Source organism: Canis lupus, chromosome Y (genome assembly GCF_048164855.1).
Source record: "Canis lupus baileyi chromosome Y, mCanLup2.hap1, whole genome shotgun sequence".
NCBI lineage: Eukaryota > Metazoa > Chordata > Mammalia > Carnivora > Canidae > Canis > Canis lupus.
In genome coordinates, this window is record NC_132877.1 from 798622 (window position 1) to 820833 (window position 22212).

General features: G+C 60.2%; 1 protein-coding gene across 4 annotated transcripts; it reads left to right on the top strand.

Moving 5' to 3' along the window:
• The first annotated feature begins 5270 nt into the window (after positions 1-5270).
• LOC140629074 (interleukin-3 receptor subunit alpha-like) lies at positions 5271-21958 on the top strand. Of its 4 annotated transcripts, none has more exons than XM_072818475.1 (12): positions 5271-5597; positions 8250-8341; positions 11738-11856; positions 13873-13990; positions 14291-14429; positions 14507-14682; positions 16124-16239; positions 18093-18119; positions 18756-18867; positions 20320-20422; positions 21440-21513; positions 21770-21958. In XM_072818475.1, exons 2-12 carry the CDS (start codon positions 8281-8283, stop codon positions 21895-21897), a joined length of 1173 nt encoding a protein of 390 aa, XP_072674576.1. In that variant the 5' UTR covers positions 5271-5597; positions 8250-8280; the 3' UTR covers positions 21898-21958. The 4 variants fall into 4 exon arrangements, with proteins under 4 accessions (XP_072674576.1, XP_072674575.1, XP_072674574.1 ...); XM_072818474.1 differs by lacking the exon at positions 5271-5597 and adding an exon at positions 6873-6972 and having other exon boundaries at positions 21432-21513; XM_072818473.1 differs by lacking the exon at positions 5271-5597 and adding an exon at positions 6873-6972.
• Positions 21959-22212: the final 254 nt, after the last annotated feature.

Below are 22212 nucleotides of genomic sequence, written 5' to 3' on the forward strand. Positions count from 1 at the left end.
CCCCTGCAGGTGCGCGCGGGAGGGGATGCGGCCGCTGCAGGTGCGCGCGGGACGGGGATGAGGCCCCTGCAGGTGCGCGCAGGAGGGGATGAGGCCGCTGCAGGTGCGCGCGGGAGGGGATGCGGCCGCTGCAGGTGCGCGCGGGACGGGGATGAGGCCGCTGCAGGTGCACGCGGGAGGGGATGAGGCCGTTGCAGGTGCGGGCGGGAGGGGATGCGGCCCCTGCAGGTGCGCGCGGGAGGGGATGAGGCCCCTGCAGGTGCGCGCGGGAGGGGATGCGTCCCCTGCAGGTGCGCGCGGGAGGGGATGAGGCCCCTGCAGGTGCGCGCGGGACGGGGATGAGGCCCCTGCAGGTGCGCGCGGGAGGGGATGCGGCCCCTGCAGGTGCGCGCGGGAGGGGATGAGGCCCCTGCAGGTGCGCGCGGGACGGGGATGAGGCCCCTGCAGGTGCGCGCGGGACGGGGATGAGGCCCCTGCAGGTGCGCGCGGGACGGGGATGAGGCCCCTGCAGGTGCGCGCGGGACGGGGATGAGGCCCCTGCAGGTGCGCGCGGGACGGGGATGAGGCCCCTGCAGGTGCGCGCGGGACGGGGATGAGGCCCCTGCGGGTGCGCGCGGGACGGGGATGAGGCCCCTGCAGGTGCGCGCGGGACGGGGACGAGGCCCCTGCGGGTGCGCGCGGGGACCTGTGCGCCGCACGGCAGGGGTGGTTATCTGCAGGCTGGACGCACTTTCATCTCCTGCTTATCTGTACTTCTGACTGGGGATGGGCAGGAATTAATTTCATAGTGACGCCGGGGTGCGTTTCTGTAAAGAAGAAAAAAGTCAGGTGTTAGGAGCACGTTGTGATGTGAAATGACCATCTTCTCGCGGCTCCCGTGATTTTCCAAATTGCCAGGAATGAACACGTTCTGCTCTCGGGAAGGCTGGTTTGCGAGGAATCCCGTGGCTGGTGAAGAAAGGTCACTCACGGGGATTTTGGTCCTGAAAGGGGCCCTGCGCGGTCCGCCGTCTGCACAGGTGGCAAAGGGGCGCGGAGGTCACTTTGGGAAACGCAAAGTGGGGGGGAGGGGGCGTCCCCGGAACACGGGGACCCGTGCAGGGTGGGCGCCAGGGCGTGGATGGCGCGGTGGGCCTGCGTGCCAGGTACCCACTCGCCGCACAGCTTTGCAGGTGCACGGCGGGTCCCTCTGGGCAGAGGAGGGGAGACCCCGCCCCCAGCAAGCAGGTGTCTCTGTCCCCGGGTTTCCTGGATGCTGATGTTCCGCAGTGTGGGGCGCTTTGTTCAGATCTCGCGAAGGGCATGTGGCCAGGTCGGGGAGGACCGTGCGTTGTGAGGGGACCCCCCTCTTGACCCGTCTTCATTAGGGCTCAGGGTCACAGGGGGGCCCTGGGGGCTGCCCCCATGGCTCTCACCTCTCCCATCTGTTGTCTAGAAGCTTCCCATCTGGCCTCCTCCCCAGCCCTCTGGCCATCCGCCATCTACACTGGCTGTCTACACCAGCGTTGTGTTTGCAGACCCACGGGCTCTGCACACAGGATTTGGCCAATCCCGTACTGCCCTGCAAGGTCTGGACTCACACCCACAGCCCAACCGCGACCCGGGAGGGCATTTGGAGACGACCTTGGTCCCCAAACTGGGTCTTTTGAACCATGACCACCGAATAGCCACCAAGCTGCATTGATGGAGCAATATTTAGTGACGACCCCATAAATAGTGACGCACCTATAACCAAAAAATAAAAAAAAAACCTCAAAAACCAAGAAACAGAGGCTGATGCGCAGATGGGCCCACGATGCCGGTAGGGCAGGGGTTCCAGCGGGAGAGGTGGACATGTGTGTCCAGAGTGATGGGGACGCGGTACGGGTGCTGTGCAGACGTCCCACGGTCTGCGTCTCTCGCCGAGCTCTCTGGATGACTACAGGGATCGGGAACGAGGGCCACGCGTGTGTCCCACCTGCGGGGGAGGCTGAGGCCAGGCCCCCAGGACGTGGGACGAGTGACACACACGTTGGCACGGGGCTCGTGGGCGCACAACAGGGGCTCTGGGGACCGTGCCCCTCCAGGACCTTCCTCGCTGACCACAGACAAAACATCGGGGCTCGGCGGTGACCATCTAGGGAAGAAAACGCTGGCCCGGGTGTGCGCTCACGTAGACCGCTCCGAGGACACGGGCCGGCGGCGCGCTCAGCAGTCTACACGGTGAAGAAACGCATTTCACAAGAGGCGATGGTGGCCGATACGGACGGCGTGGGCCGAACCACTTCCACGTTCGGGGTCGGGCGGCGTGGAGATGCACAGAAGCCGAGAGTCGGCGTCTTTCGAAAGACTTCTGTGCACCTCAAGAGGAAACCGGGTGGGCCGCACGGAGGAGGAAGCGCGCGCTGGCTCCCCGCTATCACGGCGGCCAGCTGTCAGGAGGCCCGGATACCACTGGGGGAGCCGCCCCCTCAAGGTGCCGCGTGCAATAAGCGCACAACCACGGGGTGGGGGGCGCTCGGGACCCCAAGAGAGAAGGTCCTGCTGCAAACACCTGCTCCATCAGGGGATGAGCACGACCCGGGGCCTCTGACACCCCTAACACCCGGGACCTGGGAACCCAGCCCTAGGCCTTGGGGCCGCAGGCTCAGGGTGACGGGTCACCGGTGCACCTCGGTGGGCTCGGGGCCCACGGGATGGCCAGGCCTGGGTTCCTGGACCTGCAGGAGCCAGAGTGAGGGCCACAGTGTCCATGCTTGGGGTGTGGAGGGAAGCATGACATGATGTGGGGGGATCCCGGGGCGGCCCTAAGAAGCAACCACCAGCTACGGGGTGAGGGCCGCAGGGATCCACCATCCCCCAGCTCCGGGGACCCGAGATCTGAGGTCCGGCTTCTCACAAGGACCCCGGTCATTGCATCTGGGGCCACGGGATCCAGGGCGCTCGTCCCAGCTCGTCCACGTCACCTGCTAAGACCCTGTGTGCACGGGAGGCCCCCGCGCAGGCGCCATGGACACGCTCGGGTCCCCACCACTCAGGCGGCGCAGTCACCGGAGCTGGTCACTTCCCGGGGCGCCTGGGTGGCTCGGTCGGTGAAGCACCCCACTCTGGGTTTCAGCTCGGGTCACGCTCTCAGGACCCTTACATGGAGCCCCGCATCGGGCTCACACGCTGGGCCTCACTGACCCTCTCGCTCTCTCGCTCCCTCGCTCTCCCTTTGCTCCATCACCTGTAAATAATAATAATAACAATAATAATAATAACAATTAATTTTTTAAATGAGTGTCTTTTCCTTGGGAAGCACATAATTGCAGGAGGGATGTGCACCCCCTACAGCATCTGCTGGTGAGTAAATGCTCCGAAGGTCTCGGGGAGAACGGGGTCTGTGGGGGAGCCCCCGGCTGGAGCGGAGGACAAGCCTCCCTCGGTGATGGGGGGACGACCGGCTGGTGACCTCAGAGCAAGGAGCATCGTCCCCTGCGTGGCGAGGGGCACAGAGTTTGGCGGTTGTGGTGTTTGAGGGGGGAAGTTCACGAGGGAAGCCCCGTACCTCGGGGGATCCCGCACACGGGGACTGGGGTCGTGCAAGCAGCCCCATCGGATCCCCCTGCAAGGCTATGGGTCCACGCGGCTGGATGTGGGCTGGACCGCAGAGCCCTCCGGCACTCTCGGGCGCACCTGTCACCTCTGCTCCCGCCCTGGGCTGTGGCACAGCAGCACCCCGGGGTGCGCCCTGACCTGGCACCCAGTAACGGAGGGACTCCTTCATGCGGGTCCGCAGGCCTGCTGCAGCTGCGTCACCCCAGGGCGGCCCGCACGTGCCGGATGCTGACCTGCAGAGCGTCACCCACGCGGGCATGCGGAGGGTGCAGGGCAGGGGGCGGCAGCCACGAGGCCGAGACCCCCGGTGCCGTCCTGCACCCCGCACCTGCTCAGCCCAGGCTGTCGGCCCCCAAGACACGGGACTTCTTACTTCGGAGGCAGGGGTTGCAGAGAAAGGAGGCCGCGGCTGCGGTTCATGTGCAGGGAACTCTGGACCTAACTGTCCGGTGTCCCCAAAACAGGCTCCGGACATGCTTCCTACTGCCAGGGAGTCCCACGCAGGGTCCCTAGGATCAGGGTCTGGGGCTGCTCCAGGCGGCGGGGTTGGGGGTCTGTCCAGGTGTGGGGCTCAGAGCACCCGGGGGGACGACGTCTGTCCTGGGGCAGGTCTGTCCCCGGGTGGGGGGGCTGCGAGCAGGGCGGCCCCACCCCGGCTGGGCGAGGTGTGTCTGGGGCCTGCCCTCCTGGCAGCTGTGTGTCCTGCGTCACCCCTTCCTGGTTCCCCTTCTGCTCCTCAGTACCCGCCCCTCACCGTGCACTGTCTGACCCCCTCCGCCCGGAGTGCACTGCCTGCCCCCCCATCCCCCGGGTGCACCGCCTGCCCGCACCCGGCCCTGTCCGTGGGTGCAGCAGCAGGTGCCCCCTCTCTGCACCCCCGTGTGCCCCCCTCCCCCCCACCCCCATGCACCGCCTGCACCCCCCTGTCCCGCCTCTGAGTGCACCACCTGCACCCCCACCCCAGGGTGCACCACCTGCACCCCCCACCTCTGAGTGCACCACCTGCACCCCCACCCCAGGGTGCACCGCCTGCACCCCCCACCTCTGGGTGCACAGCCTGACCCACCCACCCCACCCACCCACCCCGGGGCACCGGGTGCATCGCCTGCTCCCCTCCCGCCCCCGTGCACCGCCTGACCCCCTCCACCCCCGGGTGCTCAGCCCGGAAGCGCCCGCACCCCTCCCGGGACCCAGTGGCTGGTCCCGCTTCCCCACCGGGAGACCCGCACGCAGGTCGAACGAAGGTCGGGGCTGTGTGTCCCCAGGGGAGCGGCCTGCAGGCGGTTGGGAAGCGCAGGGCGAGCAGCCGGCTGGAGCGGCTCCGGGGCCCAGGGAGGGGTTCCGGGGCCCCTAGGGCAGAGGCCTGGCACCTCCAGGGACAGGTGGCGTCCTGAGCGCTGCTGCCGGGAGCAGCCATCCGGGCGGCGGCAGCATCGGGTGCGCGACCCTTGGGCACTAACCCTCCCGGCGACCCCAGCCCCGCAGGACGCGCCCGCGGCAGCCTCGCGCTTCCTCACCAACCTGCGAAGGCCGTTTTGCAAAGCAGAGTCCGCGCTGGGCACCGGAGGAAGTTGCCCAAGGCGGCCCTGGATGGGGAGCAGCAATTAGGATCGCAGCAAACAGGAACCCGCCCGGATGAAAACCGGAAAATACGGCTTTTCAGAGAAAGAGGGGAGTCATTCCAGGGAACTCGCGGCGCGGCTGACCCGGGCTTGCCGGGCAGGGACGGTCACCCGGGGAGAGGCGCCCGCCCGCAGGGTCACGGCGGCGCCCGAGCCTCATTGGGTCGCGGTTTGCGGGGTGGGGCCCCTCGCGGGGACCATAAAAAGGCGGAGGACGGGGACCTGGCTTCGCTGTCGCCTTGGGGACGGTTCCTCCGGCACAGCTGCGAAGGCTGCACAGGCGGACGCGTCTGGGGTCCCGCCCCGCGCCCTCCGCGCCCTCCGCGCCCCGTGCGCCCCTGCACCCCCCGGGCAGGCCGGCTGCGGTTCGCACGCGGGGCTGTCCCTGCCTCCCAGGTAAGACCCCCCTGACCCCCGGGCAGCCACGACGCGCATTCCAGTGGGGACCATTGCAGCCAAGGTGCGCCCCCCGCGCTCCCGTGCGCACTGCGTCCGGGAATCGCAGCGCGCACCGCAAACGAGGAGGATGCGGGAGTCGGCGCAAGCAGCAGGGGGCGGGGGCACAGGCTCCCCAGGTGAGCGGCCCGAGGCGCTGAGCCGCGCACGGAGGGATGCTCGCGCCCTTGCACCTCGCCGGCCCTGGGCCGGGTGTTCCCTGGAAGAACGCGCCAGCTCTCCAGGAGGCCCCAGGGCCCCAGGGAAACCGAGCCCCGCACCTGCAGTCCCGCAGCCCCACCTCGGGAGCGATGCGCAGGGAGCGGAGCGCACGCTCCGCCCCGCTCCGGGATCCCGCTGTTTGGAAAATGTGCAGAAACGGTCAAATGCACCGGGTGGGCGGAAAGTGGGTGAGCGGTACCGCCTCCGGGGAGGGGGACGGGGAGGGGAGCTCATGCTCACGGAGGGTCTCTGAGCGGGATGGAAAGTTCGGGAACCGGACCGGCGTGGTGAAGGCACCAGATGTCCCCCGAGTGACATCTGGAAGGGGTGACGTTTGCAGGGTGTGAGTCTCACTTTCATAAACGTGTTGATGACTAGAGACGTTTTGAAAAATGCAGAGGGCGGGTGTCACTCCAGGACTCGCCCTGAGCCGGTCGTGGGGGGACCGAGGTCCCAAAGGTGATGGGGTGGGGCCCCCCAGAGAGGCCGCAGACAGCGTTTGGGGCAGCCCCCACTCCACCCGCCCTAGGGCGCGCACCCCGTGACCCGTCCTCTGGGCTGGCTGAAGGCTGCATGTGAGTGGGGTGCACACCCCTGCACACTCAGGTGCACGTGGGCACCCACCGTGTCCGCCGCGGGCGCCCGGGGGCCACCCAACTTCAGCACCTAGGGCCGCGCTCACGCGGTCTCTCTGTTGCACATTCTCATCTTCGGTCATTGTGATTTCCTGCACGGACCCTTCATGGTTATGGCTCATGGTGAATGTGAGCTTGCACACACACACACACACACACACACCCGGAAACGGAGCCCAATGCGGGTCGCGCCTCACCCGAACCCCTGGATTACACACCCGCTACACGGCACCTGTCCCGGGGCACCTCGCACACACAGGCAGTGCTGGATGCTGCCAGGCTCCTCTCCTGGGAAGGGGCCCCTGGGAGGGCTCCCCGGTTTGACAAGAAGCCCTTTTGCTATCTGATTGCGTAAGAGCTGGCACTTGCGGGAAACCATCGTCAGCCCCGTTGCTCACACGGAAATCTCCCTGAGCCCCAAGGCTGAACTGCGGTCCCTGTTGGGTCCTGCGCTGGGGGCTGTGAATGCTCAGGACGAGGTACGGGGAGTCCCCGCTCCCTCCTGGATCTCGGCTGAGATTTTTCCAGGTGGGATGGTCCGGAGGGGGCACGTTTTGAGGGCGATTCGGAGGGGCAGACGGAGCTGGTCCCGGGCCGCAAGTGGTGTGTGCAAGGATGACAGGGTGGGGAGGATTGGGGGTCCCATGGGAGACCCGCGGCTGATGGTTCCGGGGGTGCCGGAGACGGGCCCGGGCGGGGGCCCAGAGCTAGCTGCGCAGGCGGCTGCCCTGGGAGGCTCCCGGCGGGGCCCCTGGAGCCCGCGCGTCCACTTACAGGAAACTGCATCTGGGTTGACTTCGTATTTTTAATGACACTTCCTTCCAGGGCTTTGTGACGCCGCCGTTTCCTGGTGCCCCGCGTGCCGCGTGTGGGCTCTCCTGCTTTCCGCACGGGGCTGGGGCCGGGAGCACGCGCAGACCTCAGGGTGGAAGTCTAGAGGCGGGCGGACACACAGACAGGGATGCACGCACGAGCACACACACGAAACATGCATACGTGTATGTATGCACATGCACGTGCACGCATGTAAACACGCACATAGCAGTGTGTGCCCTACATGCATGTGTGCAATGTGGGCATATGTGTGCATACATGTACGTATGCACATGCAGGCTTGCACACGCGTGTGCACGCATGTAAACATGCACACGGCAGTGTGTACACTACATGCATGTGTGCAATGTAGGCATATGTGCACACACACAAGACTTGCGTAGGTGTATGTGTGCACACGCAGACACGCACACGTGTGTAGCACATGTGCACACCGTAGGGTGTATACAGTATGCACACGTGTGATGTAGGCACATGTGCACACATGCGAGACCTGCACAGATGTACACATGCACGCAGACATGTGCACAATCTTATACACACATGGGCACGCATACACACATGTACACGGCAGTGTGTACAGTATATGCACATGTGTGTAATGTAGGTACATGTGCACCCATGCACACACAGGAGACCTGCACAGATGTACGCCTGCACCCCCAGACATGCACATACATGACAACCTGTGTGTACGCACATGTGCATGCATGCACACACGCACACGGCAGTGTGTACAGCATAAGCCCGTGTGTACGATGCAGGCCCCCAGGCACACATGCACAAGTGTGACTGTGAATGCACGCCCCCAGCCACGCCCATGCCCGGCGCCTTCCCTCCTGGAAGGAGCTGCAGGGTGGCGAGAGGAGCTCCGGGCGTGCACCCCTTGCATCCCACACGTTAACCGTCCCTTCTCTTGCAGCGCACGGCCCCTGCTCGGGAGCGGCGGCGCCATGGCCTTGCTGTGGCTCGCGGTGCTTGTGATGTCTGTCTGTCTGCTGCGCTCCGAGAAAGGTAGGACGAGCACCGAGTGCGGTGTGTGGCTGGGAAACCTCAGATCATCACAGACGCCCTTGCGGCCGCGCGAGGTGGTGCAGAGACTGGCCCGTGCCGTCCCCCCACCCCACCAACGGGATCACGCTTTCACGCGCCAGCCGGGGTGCCGCGTGTGATGTGGTCGAGGTGCTCGAGCACGAGCAGCCGTCGCCTCCCGCGGTCCTGAATCATCATCCCGGGGCGGAACTGAGTCCCACCTGCGGGACCTCTTCCTGGGCGGGGTCGCGGGAACCACGGTGGTTGCCGGCTGCCCCGTGTCCCCAGGAAGCTCCGCCCTGGAAGCCCTCACCCCAGACCCCGTGCATGTGACTGTCTTTGGCGGTGGGGTCTTTACAGATGGAATTTAGGATGAGGTGGGGTGGGGGGGTCCTCATGCAACAGGGCTGGTGTCCTCACAGGAAGGGGACACGTGGCCGCAGACGTGTGCGCAAGAACAAGGCCACGTGGGCCAAGGACGCTGTCCTTGCTCGTACAAGAGGTCAGTCCTGCGTGGACCCCCAGGCTCCCCGGCCACGCACTGGGAGGGCCTCAGGCAGGGCGGTTCCGCGGGGCCCCGCAGCGTCTCCACCTGGCGCTTGCGTCAGGCCCGAGGATGTTGGCTGCGGCCACGGCCACAGGATTTCGTAACCGATCGGGGATTGGCGTTTGCTCCTTCCTCAACCAGGGCTGGGATTCAGATGTCCTGTCGGGGGCGGGGACGGTGTTGGTCCTCAGAGAGCCCTGCACACTGCATCCCGTCCCAGCTCTGGGACTGCACGTCGGAGCTCCGGCAGGGACACGCTCCCTCCAGGGGCTCCGGGGGGTCCCTCCTGCCTCTTCCGGCCTCTGTGGCCCCAGGCGTCCTGGGGCTGGAGGCCAAGTCCCTCCCGTCTCCTCCTCCGTCCTCACGGGGCTTCTCCTCTGTGTGTGCGGCTCCTCTTCTGCCTCTTTCGAGGACCCCTGTCATTGGGTTTAGGGTCCACACCCTCCGAGGATGACCCCATCTTAATTAGTTACACCTGCAACGACCCCATTGCCAAATAAGGTCCCATCAAGAAGTGCTGGGAGTCAGGCCTCGGGCTTGAATTTCGAGGGGACGCCGGTGGCTCTGCCCCAAATATTCATGCAGACATCCAGGGTCCCCCGGCCCCTGCAGGGGGCCCTATGGGTGAGAGCCAGAAGGGCCACCCACTCTGCTGTCCTGGAAGCCACTCAGGGGGCCACACCGCACGCCCCAGGGGCTGGGAGATGCGGGAGGGCGGGAAGAGGAGGGGCGTCCTCCACCTCTCAGGCCGTCACCCCCGGCTCTGAGCATCGTGTGGTCTCTTCTCCCGGGTCCCACCTCTGCTTTGCCTGTCTTGCCCCGCGGTCGCCTCTGTGGTCACGTCAGGCCCGGGGTACTCGGGATCACCGACCGCAGGTGGGAGCTGCTTTCTAGGAACAGAGGCTGGAGGAAGCAGCTGACGCCATCTAAAGCTTTCATGTAAAAATAAATAAAAATAAATAAATTAATTAAAATAATAATAATAATTATAAAGCTTTCACATGTTTGCTCATAAGCTGCAAAACCCCCCACCCCCCATCCTACCAACCCTTCCACTTTGGCCAAAGCGCATGACAAGGGCCCTGGGGACAGCACACGGTGAAACACGGGCGTCCAAACCAGACGCCTCGCCTGGATCTAGTCTTAAGGAGAAGTGGTTAGTCCTTCACCATTGAGTCTGAATTAGCTCAAAGATTCTTTTCATACATTGATCAGGGTAAGGAAGCTCTTTCCTGCATGCCTGGTTGGCTGAGAGTTCCTAATACCACAGGGCTGGTAAATGTGGTCGTTTTGTTTTTTTTTGTTTTTTTTGTTTTTTTCCTGCTTCTCTGGAGAAGATCATTACTACTCTGTTAATGGGGGTGAATTATATTCATGATTTTAAAAGCTTGCATTCCCGTAGTAAATCTCCTGGGTCATGATGTATTCCTGGATCGGAATGAGTCATAGTTTCTGAAGGGATTTTACGTCTGTGTTAATCAGGGATATTGCCCTCCGGTTTGATTTTAACCATTTGTCTGATTGTGATACTGGGATAATGCTGGCCTCCTGAAATGAGTTAGAACATATTTCCTGTTGGCCGCCCTCCTTGTTTTTTGAAATTTTGTGCACATGATACTACTTCTTCCTTAAATATCTGATAATTTGGGGCACCCGAGGAGCTCAGTGGATGAGCGTCTACCTTTGGCCCAGGGTGTGACCCCCGGGTCCCGGGATCGAGTCCCAAATCGGGCTCCCTGCATGGAGCCTGCTGCTCCCTCTGCCTGTGTCTCCGCCTCTTTGTCTCTGTGTCTCTCATGAATAAATAAATAAAATCTTTAAATATATATATGATTTATATATTTATATTATTTATAAAAAAATAAAACACGATGGAAATATGCTGACATTAATATTTACTATTTCAAAATTGAACAGCAATTTAAAAATAACTAAATAAATAATCATAAAAAAAACTTACTATTTCACCCTTCCTATCCGTTTTAATGATCGTTAATGCGTTGGCAGACCTGAGTGTAAATCTTGAGGGATGAGAATCTATCAAAAAGTACATTTTGACGTAGAAAAAAAGTTCCCTAAATGTAATTTTTTGTTATTACTAAGGAATCCATTGTCCTTACAGGTCAGAGGACAATGATGCCGGAAGCCAAAGTGTCGATATGGTTTGGTCTTGACTATGAAGGAAACGTTGTTGATCTTGATAAGTAATCACAACGCCAGTTTATAAACTATGGGAACGTTGATGAAAGTCATATCCTGTAACTCGTTGAAGGGGGGGGTCACAGAGAAAACCTCATGAGGTGTTTGGTGGAGCTTTACAGCTTTGAGTTACAGGCGAGATGTGGCCCCGTTGCTCCTTGTACGAGGGCGAGCAGGTCTTGGGTGAAATCTGGGGAGTTCTGAGGTCGGCTCCGAGCGACGCCCTGCCCATCGACCCTGCAGCAGGAATACATGTGCTTTGACTGCATTTCAAAACGTAGTCCGAGGACGCCTGCGTGGCTCAGCGGTTGGGCGTCTGCCTTCGGCTCAGGTCGTGACCCCCGGGTCCCGGGATCGAGTCCCGCATCGGGCTCCCCGCGTGGAGCCTGCTTCTCCCTCTGCCTGTGTCTCAGCCTCTCTCTCTCTCTGTGTCTCTCATGAATAAATTAATAAAATCTTTTTAAAATTTTTAAAAATAATAATGAGAATGTGTCCGCGAGGGTCCTCGGCCATCTAGACTTCTGCTTCCCGAGGACGTCGGCGAACTGGGTGGGAGGAGGAAGCCCCCGTGGTGATACGGGTTCGAGCATCCACGCGGTGTCTCATCTCACTGTGACCTCTAAACGTTTCAGATCCAGATTCACCGATTAAGAACCTCAGGATGGAGCCGGGAAGCAGGAGACTGACCTGGGACCTCAGTGGAAATGTCTCTGAAATTAAGTGTTTCATCAACTCAAAATATATCACTAAGGTAAAGCATCTTCCCCGCACTTGGCACGCCGCAGATGCTCGTGTCTTTGGGGTACCTAAGAGCCAGCAGAGCCCAAAAGCCACGTCCGGCTCTGACGTCGCAGCGGCGGGGGTTCTAGTCTGGGCTTGGCCATGGAACGTGCAGGCGAGGGGCGGGGGGTGCAAGTGCGTCTCTGACGTCCAAGACTGCGGCCCCAGAGAGCGGTGGAGAGCGACTGTGCTCAGCCGTGGCAGGCGCGGAGCCCAGCCAAGTCCCCGCATCCTCGTGTGGCTGCCCCTCTGGGCACATCTGCAGCCTCGTCTCCTCTTACAAGGACCCCAGGCCTAGGGGGTCAGGGGTCACCCTGCTGACCTCATTATACCCTAATCCTGTCGTTAACTAATCCATCCTCAGATACAACCAGTGTCTGAGGTCCTGGGGGTGCGGGAGGGCTCCAGCACATGAATTTTGGGGAACACAGTCCAGATCATGAGAAGCCTCGCTGGGATTTCCTGGAGCCGGCTGACTGTGCGGAACACGCGGGCTGCCGAAAGCCTAGGACCGCCGGCAGGGAGAGCAGCCTCAGGAATCCGCCTTCCCACCGCGTCTCCAAAGGGCAGAGGGGCCCCTCCTGCAAGTGTGCGGTGCAGAGAAGGCGTGCATGGCTGAAGGAGGCGGACGACGGGGAAGCAGGACGCGGCGGGACCTCCTCCCCGAGACCCGGACCGCTCAGGCCGGTGGGGACGACGGACCACGGAGTCGGCCCGGGTTCCGAAATGCGGTAAAACGCGGCCGGATTGGTGCTGCGGGCGGGCCGGCCCGGGACTCGGGGTAGGAGAGAGCTGGGTGGCTCCCCCAGCTCCGAGGCCGAGAGGCATTGGAAGGTGCTGGGCCCTGCCGGCAGCCCCCCCCCGACGGCGCTGCGCTCTTCCGTAAATCGAATCAATTGGCGAGACCGCGCTGGCTACGAGCCGTCCCGGAGCCACCCGAGGAAGTCTTAGATCGGAGCCGGAGAAGGCACCGGGTGCTTGGCGCCCCAGAGCTCCACGTGCGCTGCGGGACGAGGCCTCTAACCCCCAGTCTGGTTGCACCTGTTACAGACACATCAACGGGACACCGGGCGGCGGCGTTTATCAATTACTTTCCACCAATCGGGGGCCCTGGGCCGGCTCGGCTGGTAGATCATGGCCCTGGACGTGGGGGTCATGAGTTTGAGCCCCCCGTGGGGCGTACAGACGACTTAAACACAAAATCTTTAAAAAAAAAAAAAAGAAAAGAAAAGAAAAAGAAAAAGAAAAAGAAAAAGAAAAAGAAAAAGAAAAAAAGAAATCACCTTCTACTTATTCATCCATCCGGGGCTTCACGCTCCCCGTTTATATTCACGTGTTAAATCGTGCAGGTGCGAAGCTGGAATCCCCCATGACCTTTATACACATTTTCCTTTCATTTTTGTTCCTCCCGAGCTTCCATGTTGGTTTCCTCCTTTCCCCGGCTTTCCCGTGCCAGTTCCTTTTATCGTTCGGTCCCTAGAAAAGGGTCAATTTATTTGTAACGGGATTCGTGAACGGAATTATTATGTATTTATTCCTCAACGGATCTATTTATTCATAAATGGATCGATTTATTTATTTATAAATGGATTTATTTCTTTATTTATTGGCAGATGGAGTTAATTTATAGACGTTTTTGTACAGTTTTTTAAAAATTAATGAATCCTGTGTTCCACCTGTTGGGCCCTCCCTCCATCTCCCCCAACCTGTGATTTCTTCACCGTCTCCAATTTGTCGGCCGCCACGAAATCACTGCCTGGGTTTTTTGTTTTGTTTTTGTTGTTGTTGTTGTTTTTGTTTTTTACTTGCTGGGGTTTTGGTGAAGATCGCGTGGAATCCACAGAGCAGGTGGAGGGCGATGATGGTTTGCGGCTGTTGAGTATCATCCACACCAGAGTCTACGTCTCGTCTCAACGATGAGTAAATCTCGCTCTCTCCCTCCCTCCATCTCTCTCTGTCTCTCTGTCTCTGTCTCTGTCTCTCCCAGGCCATCGACAGCCGTTACTGCCAGTTTTATGTGCTTCCCTTATGTGAAGTGAAAAACTTCACCATCTCCGTGAAGCAAGACCCGCCGTTCTCCACGGGGCTTCAGTACGTCCCGCGAGGTGAGGGGGGCGCGCTCCTGTCTGCCGTCCCTTTGCCTTCAGCCATTGGTTGCTCTTGGGGATGGGAAAGGCATGACTCTGGGCTTGGGTGGCAAAAGGCGGGCGCCCCCGGGCATCACGGCTGCCGGAGGTTTTCATCCGCAGGCCCCTGGGCGAGGGGTCGTCACCGGGAGAAACCGAGGCAAGCATCCTCGGGATGTGTCCGGGTTCGTTCCTGCGGCAAGTGCGTGTGAGGTCGCAGGACCTGGACCCCCGAAGGCCCCCTTCCGCGGGACTGCCTTTCCTGTCACCTCCCTGCAGGTGCAGAAGGAAAGCCGGCGGCGGCCGCGCGGGGCCTGGACTGCTGGGTGCACGACGTGGACTTCCTGACGTGCAGCTGGGAGGTGGGCAGGGCGGCCCCCGGCGACGTGCAGTACCGCCTGTACTGGCGGGACCTGAAGTAGGTGTGGCCGTGGGCGCGGCGCGGCCTCCCGGGCCCGTGGGCCTCCGGTCACCGCGGGCGCTCCGTCCCCGCAGGGCCTACCGCGAGCAGGAGTGTCCACGATACGAGGCGGACGATCGGGGCGTCCACGTCCGGTGCCGGTTCGATGACGTGTCCAGGTTGCAGAGGCACATCCAGTTCTGGGTGAACGGCACCAGCCGACGCTCCGGAATCCCTTGCTCCGACCTCTGTGTCGAATTACCGGAAATCGGTGAGTCCAGGGCCTGCCTCTGCACGCTGGTGTCCGAGCTCAGCGGCCCTGATGAAATAACACCATGGTCCCAGGGCTGGTGGCCGCTGCGTCCCATCTCCGCCCCCGTCCCCGCATGGCTCCTCCTCTGCGTCTCCTCCTCCGCTATGTGCACACCTGTCCTTGGCGTAGGGCCTCCCCAATCTAGGACGAGCTCATCTCAACATCCTTCAGCCCGAAGTCGGAGAGGCGGGAGGGTCACCCTGCTCGCTCGCCTGGCCTCGGTGGCTCCCAGCGGGCGGCTTCTGACCTGTCTCCAGGGTGCTTGGCCCAGCTGCCCTCTGGGGCACCCCCGCCTCCCTGGCCTCACTCCCTGGTCCCACCAGTGGGCGCACCCTCCCAAGCAGGCCACTTGCCCTCTCTCCTCTTTTGAGGGGAGAAGGCCATTTGTGGAGCTGGAGCGGGAAGCGGGGTCCCACGGCCTGCACGGCTGCAGGGAGGAGGGAGGGGAGCTGGGTCGGAGATTATCTGTGGGATGGAATTTCTGATGGATTCTGTGGGTGCTGCTGAGGTAGAGTCCTCAACTGAGGGAGGCTGGGTGCCCGGTGACATAATGGAACGGGGAGGAGGAGGGGACCTGATCTGGGGGGGCTGCCCTGTACTGAGCTCAGCCAGGTGTCCAGGTGGAGCGCCTGGTGCAGACAGGTGAGGGAGGACCCAAGGCTGGGCTCTTGGGGCAGGTGGGCCCCGGGGTGTAGATTCAGATGTGGTCACACGGGAAGCTGGAGAAGCCACAGAGTCAGGAGGGCACTTAATGCCCAGAGGGAGGGCACAGGGCTGAGCCCCAACATTGCAGCCCCCAGGGGATGGCGGGAGGGTCCCAGCACCCAGCAGGGAGGCCCAGATGGACGGACGGATGTCCGGGGAGGAGCTGGCAGGGCAGAGGCCCGGTCAGGGGGGAGGTGAGGATGCAGCAAGGCAGGGGCAGATGTTTCCGGGAGTGCAGCTGGCTGGCCCAGGACATTGGACATGGGACTGGCTCTGCGCAGGGTGGGGAGTGGGGAGCAGGCCAGGCACGGAGGAGAGGCTGGTGGGGTGGGGGGGAGTCCAGGGCTGCAAGAGGCCTTCCTCCTTCTGTTGGACACTAGTGGAAACATCGGGTGTAGACCCTGAGAGCACTTTCCAGGGGGTCTCGGGCGGGCGGGGTCTCTCACAGCTAGAGCCTGAGCAGCTAGACCTAAGGCCGATTCAAGAGGATATTTCAACATATTTGGTCATGCATCTATATTGATATTTTGCCCATTCTTTAACCTTAGAGTGGCCCTTTCTTCTCCTCCCCACACCCCAAATTTGTATGAAGCCTATTTTAAAGTATCTTCGGTGGGGTGGGGGTGGGGATGGGGATGTTGATTTTTTTCTTACTCATTAAATGTTTTTGGTGGGTTTTTTCCTCCTGTTCTAGAGAGATTAAGTCCACCCCACATCACTGCAACGTGTAATAAATCCTATTCAATGATGGAGTGGAAAGTATTAAGCCACTTCAATCACAGATTTCTGTATGAACTTCAAATACAAAAGGTAAATGCTTGTCCTAGCTGACAATTCTAGGTTCTCTAGGATCTGTACCCCCAAGGCTTTGGAGGCAGATAAAACATACACTCAACAAAAATATGAACCAAAAAAAAAAAGTGTTTTAGTGTTTTGAAAATAATTAAACATAAATAAAAAATAAAGATAAAGCATAAGTAGATTTTAAAATACATAGAAACTAAACCCTACATAACAATGAAGATTGTTAACACACACAGACACACAAATCTAAAAAAAAAACTACTGAAGATCATGTAAGATGTTGTATATGTGTGAAAATCATCAAAAGAAACCATACAAACTCTAAAAAAAAGTTTTGACTTTAACAGAAGTAACAATGTTGGCTATTCAAAAGACAGAGGTAAAATTGGAAGGGCAGGTAGGTCAAGTCACAGATGGAAGACACCAGGAGCATATATGTCAGACAAAGGACTCCTGTTTGGGGTAGATAAGAAAGGCTTCCAAGTCAATACCAAGAAGACAAACAACTGTATTTAAAAAAAAAAAAAAAACAAAGGGCAAACAAATAAACAAAAAACAAAGGGCAATGATGGAAACAGCCACTTCCCCAAAGATGTGTTCATGCCCCATAAACACATGAAATGGTGCCAGAGAAATACAAACCACAGGGAGAGGCCACTCCATAAACTCGTTAGATTGGCTACAATGGCAAATTCTAGCCAAACCAAGGGTGGGTGAGGCTGTCACCCAGTTGGTTGCAACACTTGCTTGGCACTAAGAGGTGGCCATTGAGAATGGTACGCGTGGCTCCTTCTTCTTTGAAACGTTCCTCGTGGATGACCATTCCCCCTGTTGTACGAGCCAAGATAAAATCCCATCCATTTAAGGAAACATGGCGCAGGCCCTGTGGAAGAGGCATTGACGGAATCTTGCAGGGCCCGCCATTCCCCCGCTGGGTCTGGCTCGGAGAGAAATGAAAACGTAGGCCCACCTGAGTGGGGACCGGAGTGTGGGAAAGACTCAAGGGAAGGGATGAGCAAAAGATATCCCGGCCTGGAATCCGGCCCCCCAGGCAAGGTCAGCCAGGTAGGTCAAGGTCGGCCCTGGGGGATCCCATTCCTACAGAGGGAGAGGTGTAGTGCAGGAGGTCTACAGTGAGTGACACACCTGTGCTCTGGGTGTGAGCGGGGACGAAGGCAAGGCAGGGGGCACAGGGAAATTTGGGGGTGACCGAGTCATTCCTCGCCTGCGACGGGCGGTGGTTTCATGTGCACGCGTTGCTCAAAAAATCCCAGCAAATCCTGTGCCCTCAGTGTGTGGTTTGCTCAAGCAAATTTTGCCTGAATAAAGTTATCCTAAAAAATGACCAACTATGGACGCACCTGGCTGGCTCAGCGGGTGGAGCGTGCGACTCGAGTTCGAGCCCCACGTTGGTGTAGAGGGTTCTGAGTTCGAGCCCCACGTTGGGTGTAGAGACCATAAATACACTTAAAAAATATTTAGGTCTATAGATTAAAAGGAAACGACGAAATGTTTTGAGGTAATTAGTACTTCATATTCCATTATCGACTTGAATGTATTATTTTTCTTTATTTCTTTTATATTTATTGTTGATGTTCAACTAGCGATTATACTCAGTGTTTCTGTAAACCTAAAACTGCTTGGAAGGATGAACGTTATTAGTTCTATATTAAAAAAAATAAGGTGTTTTTACGCTAATCCCTGCTTTATACTCTATTTATATGTTATATCGATCATTTAGACCCAGTCACTGATTATATTGTGCTCAGTTTCTCTTTAAACCTAAAAGGGCTCAAAGAAACAAGGGCCTTCGTCAGGGGACCACATGAGGCAGCCGCCGCTCGTGTCTTGTTTTGTAGGGCACCGATCCTGCGTCCACGGAGAAGGTGAGTGTCCCCCGCGTGCCCAGAACCGGGCATCCCGAAGCGCAGGTGTGTTTTCCTTACTGTGCGGCCTCTCCGCCGTGCCGGACTCCGCGTGGGCCCCACGCACCCACCCCACGGTCTCCAGGAGTCGGTGCGGAGGGGAAACAGCTGGGACGTGAGGTTCTGTCTTCACGTGGCTCCTCCTCTGTGACTGCGTCTCCTCCTCTGTCCCGTATAAGGACCCCTGTCGTTGGACTCAGGGCCTCCTCATCCGGGAGGAGCTCCTCTTGAGATCCTTCACTTAGGCACGCGTGCAAAGACCCTACTTCCGAATAAGGTCCCGACCAGGAGTTCCAGGGGGACGCATCTTCCTTGGAGGTGGTGGGAGGTCACCGCTGCAGAGCGTGCGGGGCCCACGCCGTGCACAACAACATATGTCTGGGGCTCATCAGGGGTGGCTGTGGAGCATCACGTCCCAGTGATGACGAAGAACATTTTTGTTTGGACCCCACAAAGTCTGGGCTGAGGGGGCTTCCAAATAAGGTCAGCTTCTAGGATTGGGCGGGTGAGAACTTGCACATACGAGTTGGGGGAGGACCCGCGGCACCCCTGCCAGGGCCCGTTGTCTCTCCCCCCTCCTTTTCTTTTAAACCTCAGCTCTACGAAAACCACTTCGTGATTTACAATCCCGGAAACTACGTGGCGAAACTAAAGGTGCAGGGTTTCTTCCGCAAAGACTGGAGCGAATGGAGCGCCCCCCAACTCTTTGGTGAGTGGGGCGCCCTTCCACCTCGCCCTCCCGTGTGCTGAACGCTGGGGGCCACCGCGCCTGGCCAGGAGGCACAGCCCCCTCCTGTGCTCTGACGGGCTCGTCATCCGTGCTCTGGGGCCCTCGGCCCCCAAAGGAGCAGGGCTGGAGCTCCACCCACTTCTGTGACCCCAAAGAGGGCTCTGAAGATCACAGGTGACCCTGCACTTCGTGCTCACCCCATGGGAGGGCAGAGAGTGGGCGGGACAAGACCCCCAGTAAGAGGCCCCAGGGCTTCTGGTAACAAAGCAGTCAGCAGGTAAGGGGTGGGGAGGGTCCTCTTTTATCCCACAGGGGGCCTGCCTGGGCTCCTGACTCTGATTGCAAGGATTTCCCCAAAATGAGACCTGCTATTTCTCCCTGACCTGTTCTGAAACCACACCTACCAACGTCCCATTTCCGGGGTCCCATGTGGGAAATGTCGGTCAGTGGGGTCCTGGGGCTGCTGCAATAAATGACCTCACATGGTCGGGGAGGGGGCTTAAAACCACAGAAATCCATCCTCCCCCAGCTCTGGAGACCGGACGTCTTAGGTCCAGGGGGGGACACGCTTCCTCCAGAGGCTCTGAGGAGAGTCCCTTCGGCCTCTTCCAGTGTCTGGGGCCCAGGTCTCCGTCTCCATCCTCACGGGGCTCGTCCTCTGCATCTGCGTCTCCTCTTCCGTCTCTTCCAAGGACCCCTGTCGTTGATGCGGGGCCCATCCTATTCCAGTGGGACCTCACATTTACTTGATTACATCTGCAAAGACCCTCCACTGTGGGCTCAGATGTGTCCCCCAACTCCACATATTGTCACCCCCAGGATCTCAGAATGGAACTGTATTTGGGGATAAGGTCTTTAAAGAGGTGGTTAAGGTAAAATGAGGTCAATAGGGTGGGCCCTGATCCCATAGGACTTGTAGGAAGAGGGGATGAGGACAGAGGGGCGACCACATAAGGCCAAGGGGGAACACAGGGAGACAGGCCTCAGGGGGAACGAGCCTTGGCCCCTCCTGATTTGACTCGCTGCCTGCAGGACTGGGAAATCAGTTATTTAAGTCACCCAGTGTGTGGGGCTTGGTTGTGGCACCCCAGGAAACTCATACCCTTCCTGGGGGCCTCCTGTCCCAGCGGGGAGCCTGAGGTCCTTGCAGATCTGTGAGCCAGCTGCTCCCCCTACTGGCCACGCTGCAGGGGATGCTCGCGGCCTGGGACTAGCGCTGGGCTGGGAGAGGTGTAGGGGCTGGGGGGGCGGGCGTCTCTCTCCTGGTGGGGCCTCACCAGCCCCCCCCCACCCCCGGGCAGGCAGGTGGCCACCGTCCCCTCCTGGACGCGCCTGCTGCCTCTGGAGGGGGCCCCTGGGGAAGCATTCAGGACTGCATGCAACCACCACCCCTGGGACCCGCTGACATGCCCCGTGCACCCTCTTCCCTAGTGTGTGACCCCAAGGATGAGCACCGCCGTGACTGGCTGGTGTCAGTACTGGTCTTGCTGGGGACACTGCTGGTCCTGGGACTCGTGGCCCTGCTGTGTAGAAGGTGAGCGCTCCGCGCCCACCACCTCGCTGGCCTCCCTGCAGTGTGATGCCTGCCGTCCCCGCCCCCCACCACCGGCGGGTCTCACTTGCTGGACTGCTCTGTCCCCGGGGGCAGGCCGCTGCCTCAGGTGACCCCATGGGGTTTGTGAGACGTGACCCTGTTAGGCCCTCTGGTCCTTGCCACCCACGGAAACCAGAAGCTGGGTGCCCCGTGCAGCATCCTCAGGACCCTCTGTCCTCAGTCCTGTCGCATGTTCCCATATCTCCCTGATGCTCGGTTTCCCACCCTGTGCCCAGATTCCTCGTCCCCCACTATCATTCGGGGGGGGGGGCTGAAGGGGCTCCTCTGGGATCCGCCCTCCTCCCCCTCCTCCTCTCCCTCCTCCTTCTCTCCCTCCTCCTCCTCCCCCTCTCCCTCCTCCTCCCCCCACTCCCCTCTGCAGCAGGCAAGAGTCCAGTGATGGGATAATCATGACCTTTCCCGCCTGAGCAACTCCTGCCCCTGAGGTGCCTTCCAGATGCCTAGTTGCTAAGTCCTATCAGGCGCTGCCCCGTGTGTGTTTGGGGTGGGGGGGAGGGGGAGGTGTGTCCTAGCAGGCTCTGGCCTCTCTGGCTTCACCCACGCCCGCCCCCTCCCAGCCCTTCAGGCTGAGCGGCCCCGCCCAGGACGCACAACCTGCTGAGGTTTATGAGGAAGGGCAGGGGCAGGTTCCATGCAGCCAGCAACCCATGGACCACCTTCAGGCTTCCCAGGGTCCCAGGCAGGGGTCGGGGTGGGGTGCACAGCCTCCCCCCCCCCAGCAGGAGATGCAGGTGTGCTTGTTATGTGGTGATGTTTTGTCCCTGCAGATCAGGATTCCTCATTGCTGTAGGACTTGGGCCTGGGGGACAGGCAGTCGAGACCACCCCCCACTGCACCCGGGGACTGGGGCTGGATTCCTAAGTCCATCCCGGCGGCCTGTGGCCTCTGAGTTCTGGATTCAGAGCATGTGTTGTCTTTCTCCTCTGAGGTACTCAGTTTTGCAGAAACTCTTCCCTCCCATCCCTCACATGAAGGACCCCATCACGGACAACCTCCAGAGCCCCAAGCTGGTAGGTCCTGGCACGTGCAGGGGTGGAGGGGTGCGGGAGGAGGAGGCCACAGCCCCGCCCGCCGAGGAGCAGGAAGCTGGTCCTGTCCTGGTAGGAGGGAGGATGGTGGGGGGATGGGGAAGGCTGCCAGGTGACAGTCACGCGAGGAGTTGGACAAAGTCCCAGACCCGCACGGCCAGGACCAGCCAGGCCCCTGTGGCTGTCATGGGGGGGAGGGGGCGTATGTGCAGCCCAGCCTGACCCCTGCCTCCTGCAGGAGCACTGGGACACCAGCAGAGCCAGCCAGGAGGACTGTCCGGTGGCCGAGGTGCACATTTTGGGGGAAACATGAAGCGGGACCTCAGACGTCCTTCCCCGATTGGCCAGGAGCCCGGAGGAGCGTAGTGGGCTGGGGAGGGAACACCTGTGTCAGGCTCATCGTGTAAATAAAGGCCTCTTGCACCCAGTCCCTGAACTCCGGGGAGGGGGATCCAGATAGTCATGTGGGGCCCTGGGGCCTCCAGTCTCCCCTGAAATGGGACCGACCCAGATGCTGCTCGCAAGGCCCCGGGACTCGCTGCTCTGAGCCTGTTCAGCGGCCGGGCCTGCTCTCGTTTTCCGGCTTCATTCCGCGTAAGCACCTGACACCCCGAGGTGCAGAAGGTGGCACGTGGGAAGCCCCGGGAGCCCGGCTGTCTCCCACCACCGCTCAGGGGCCAG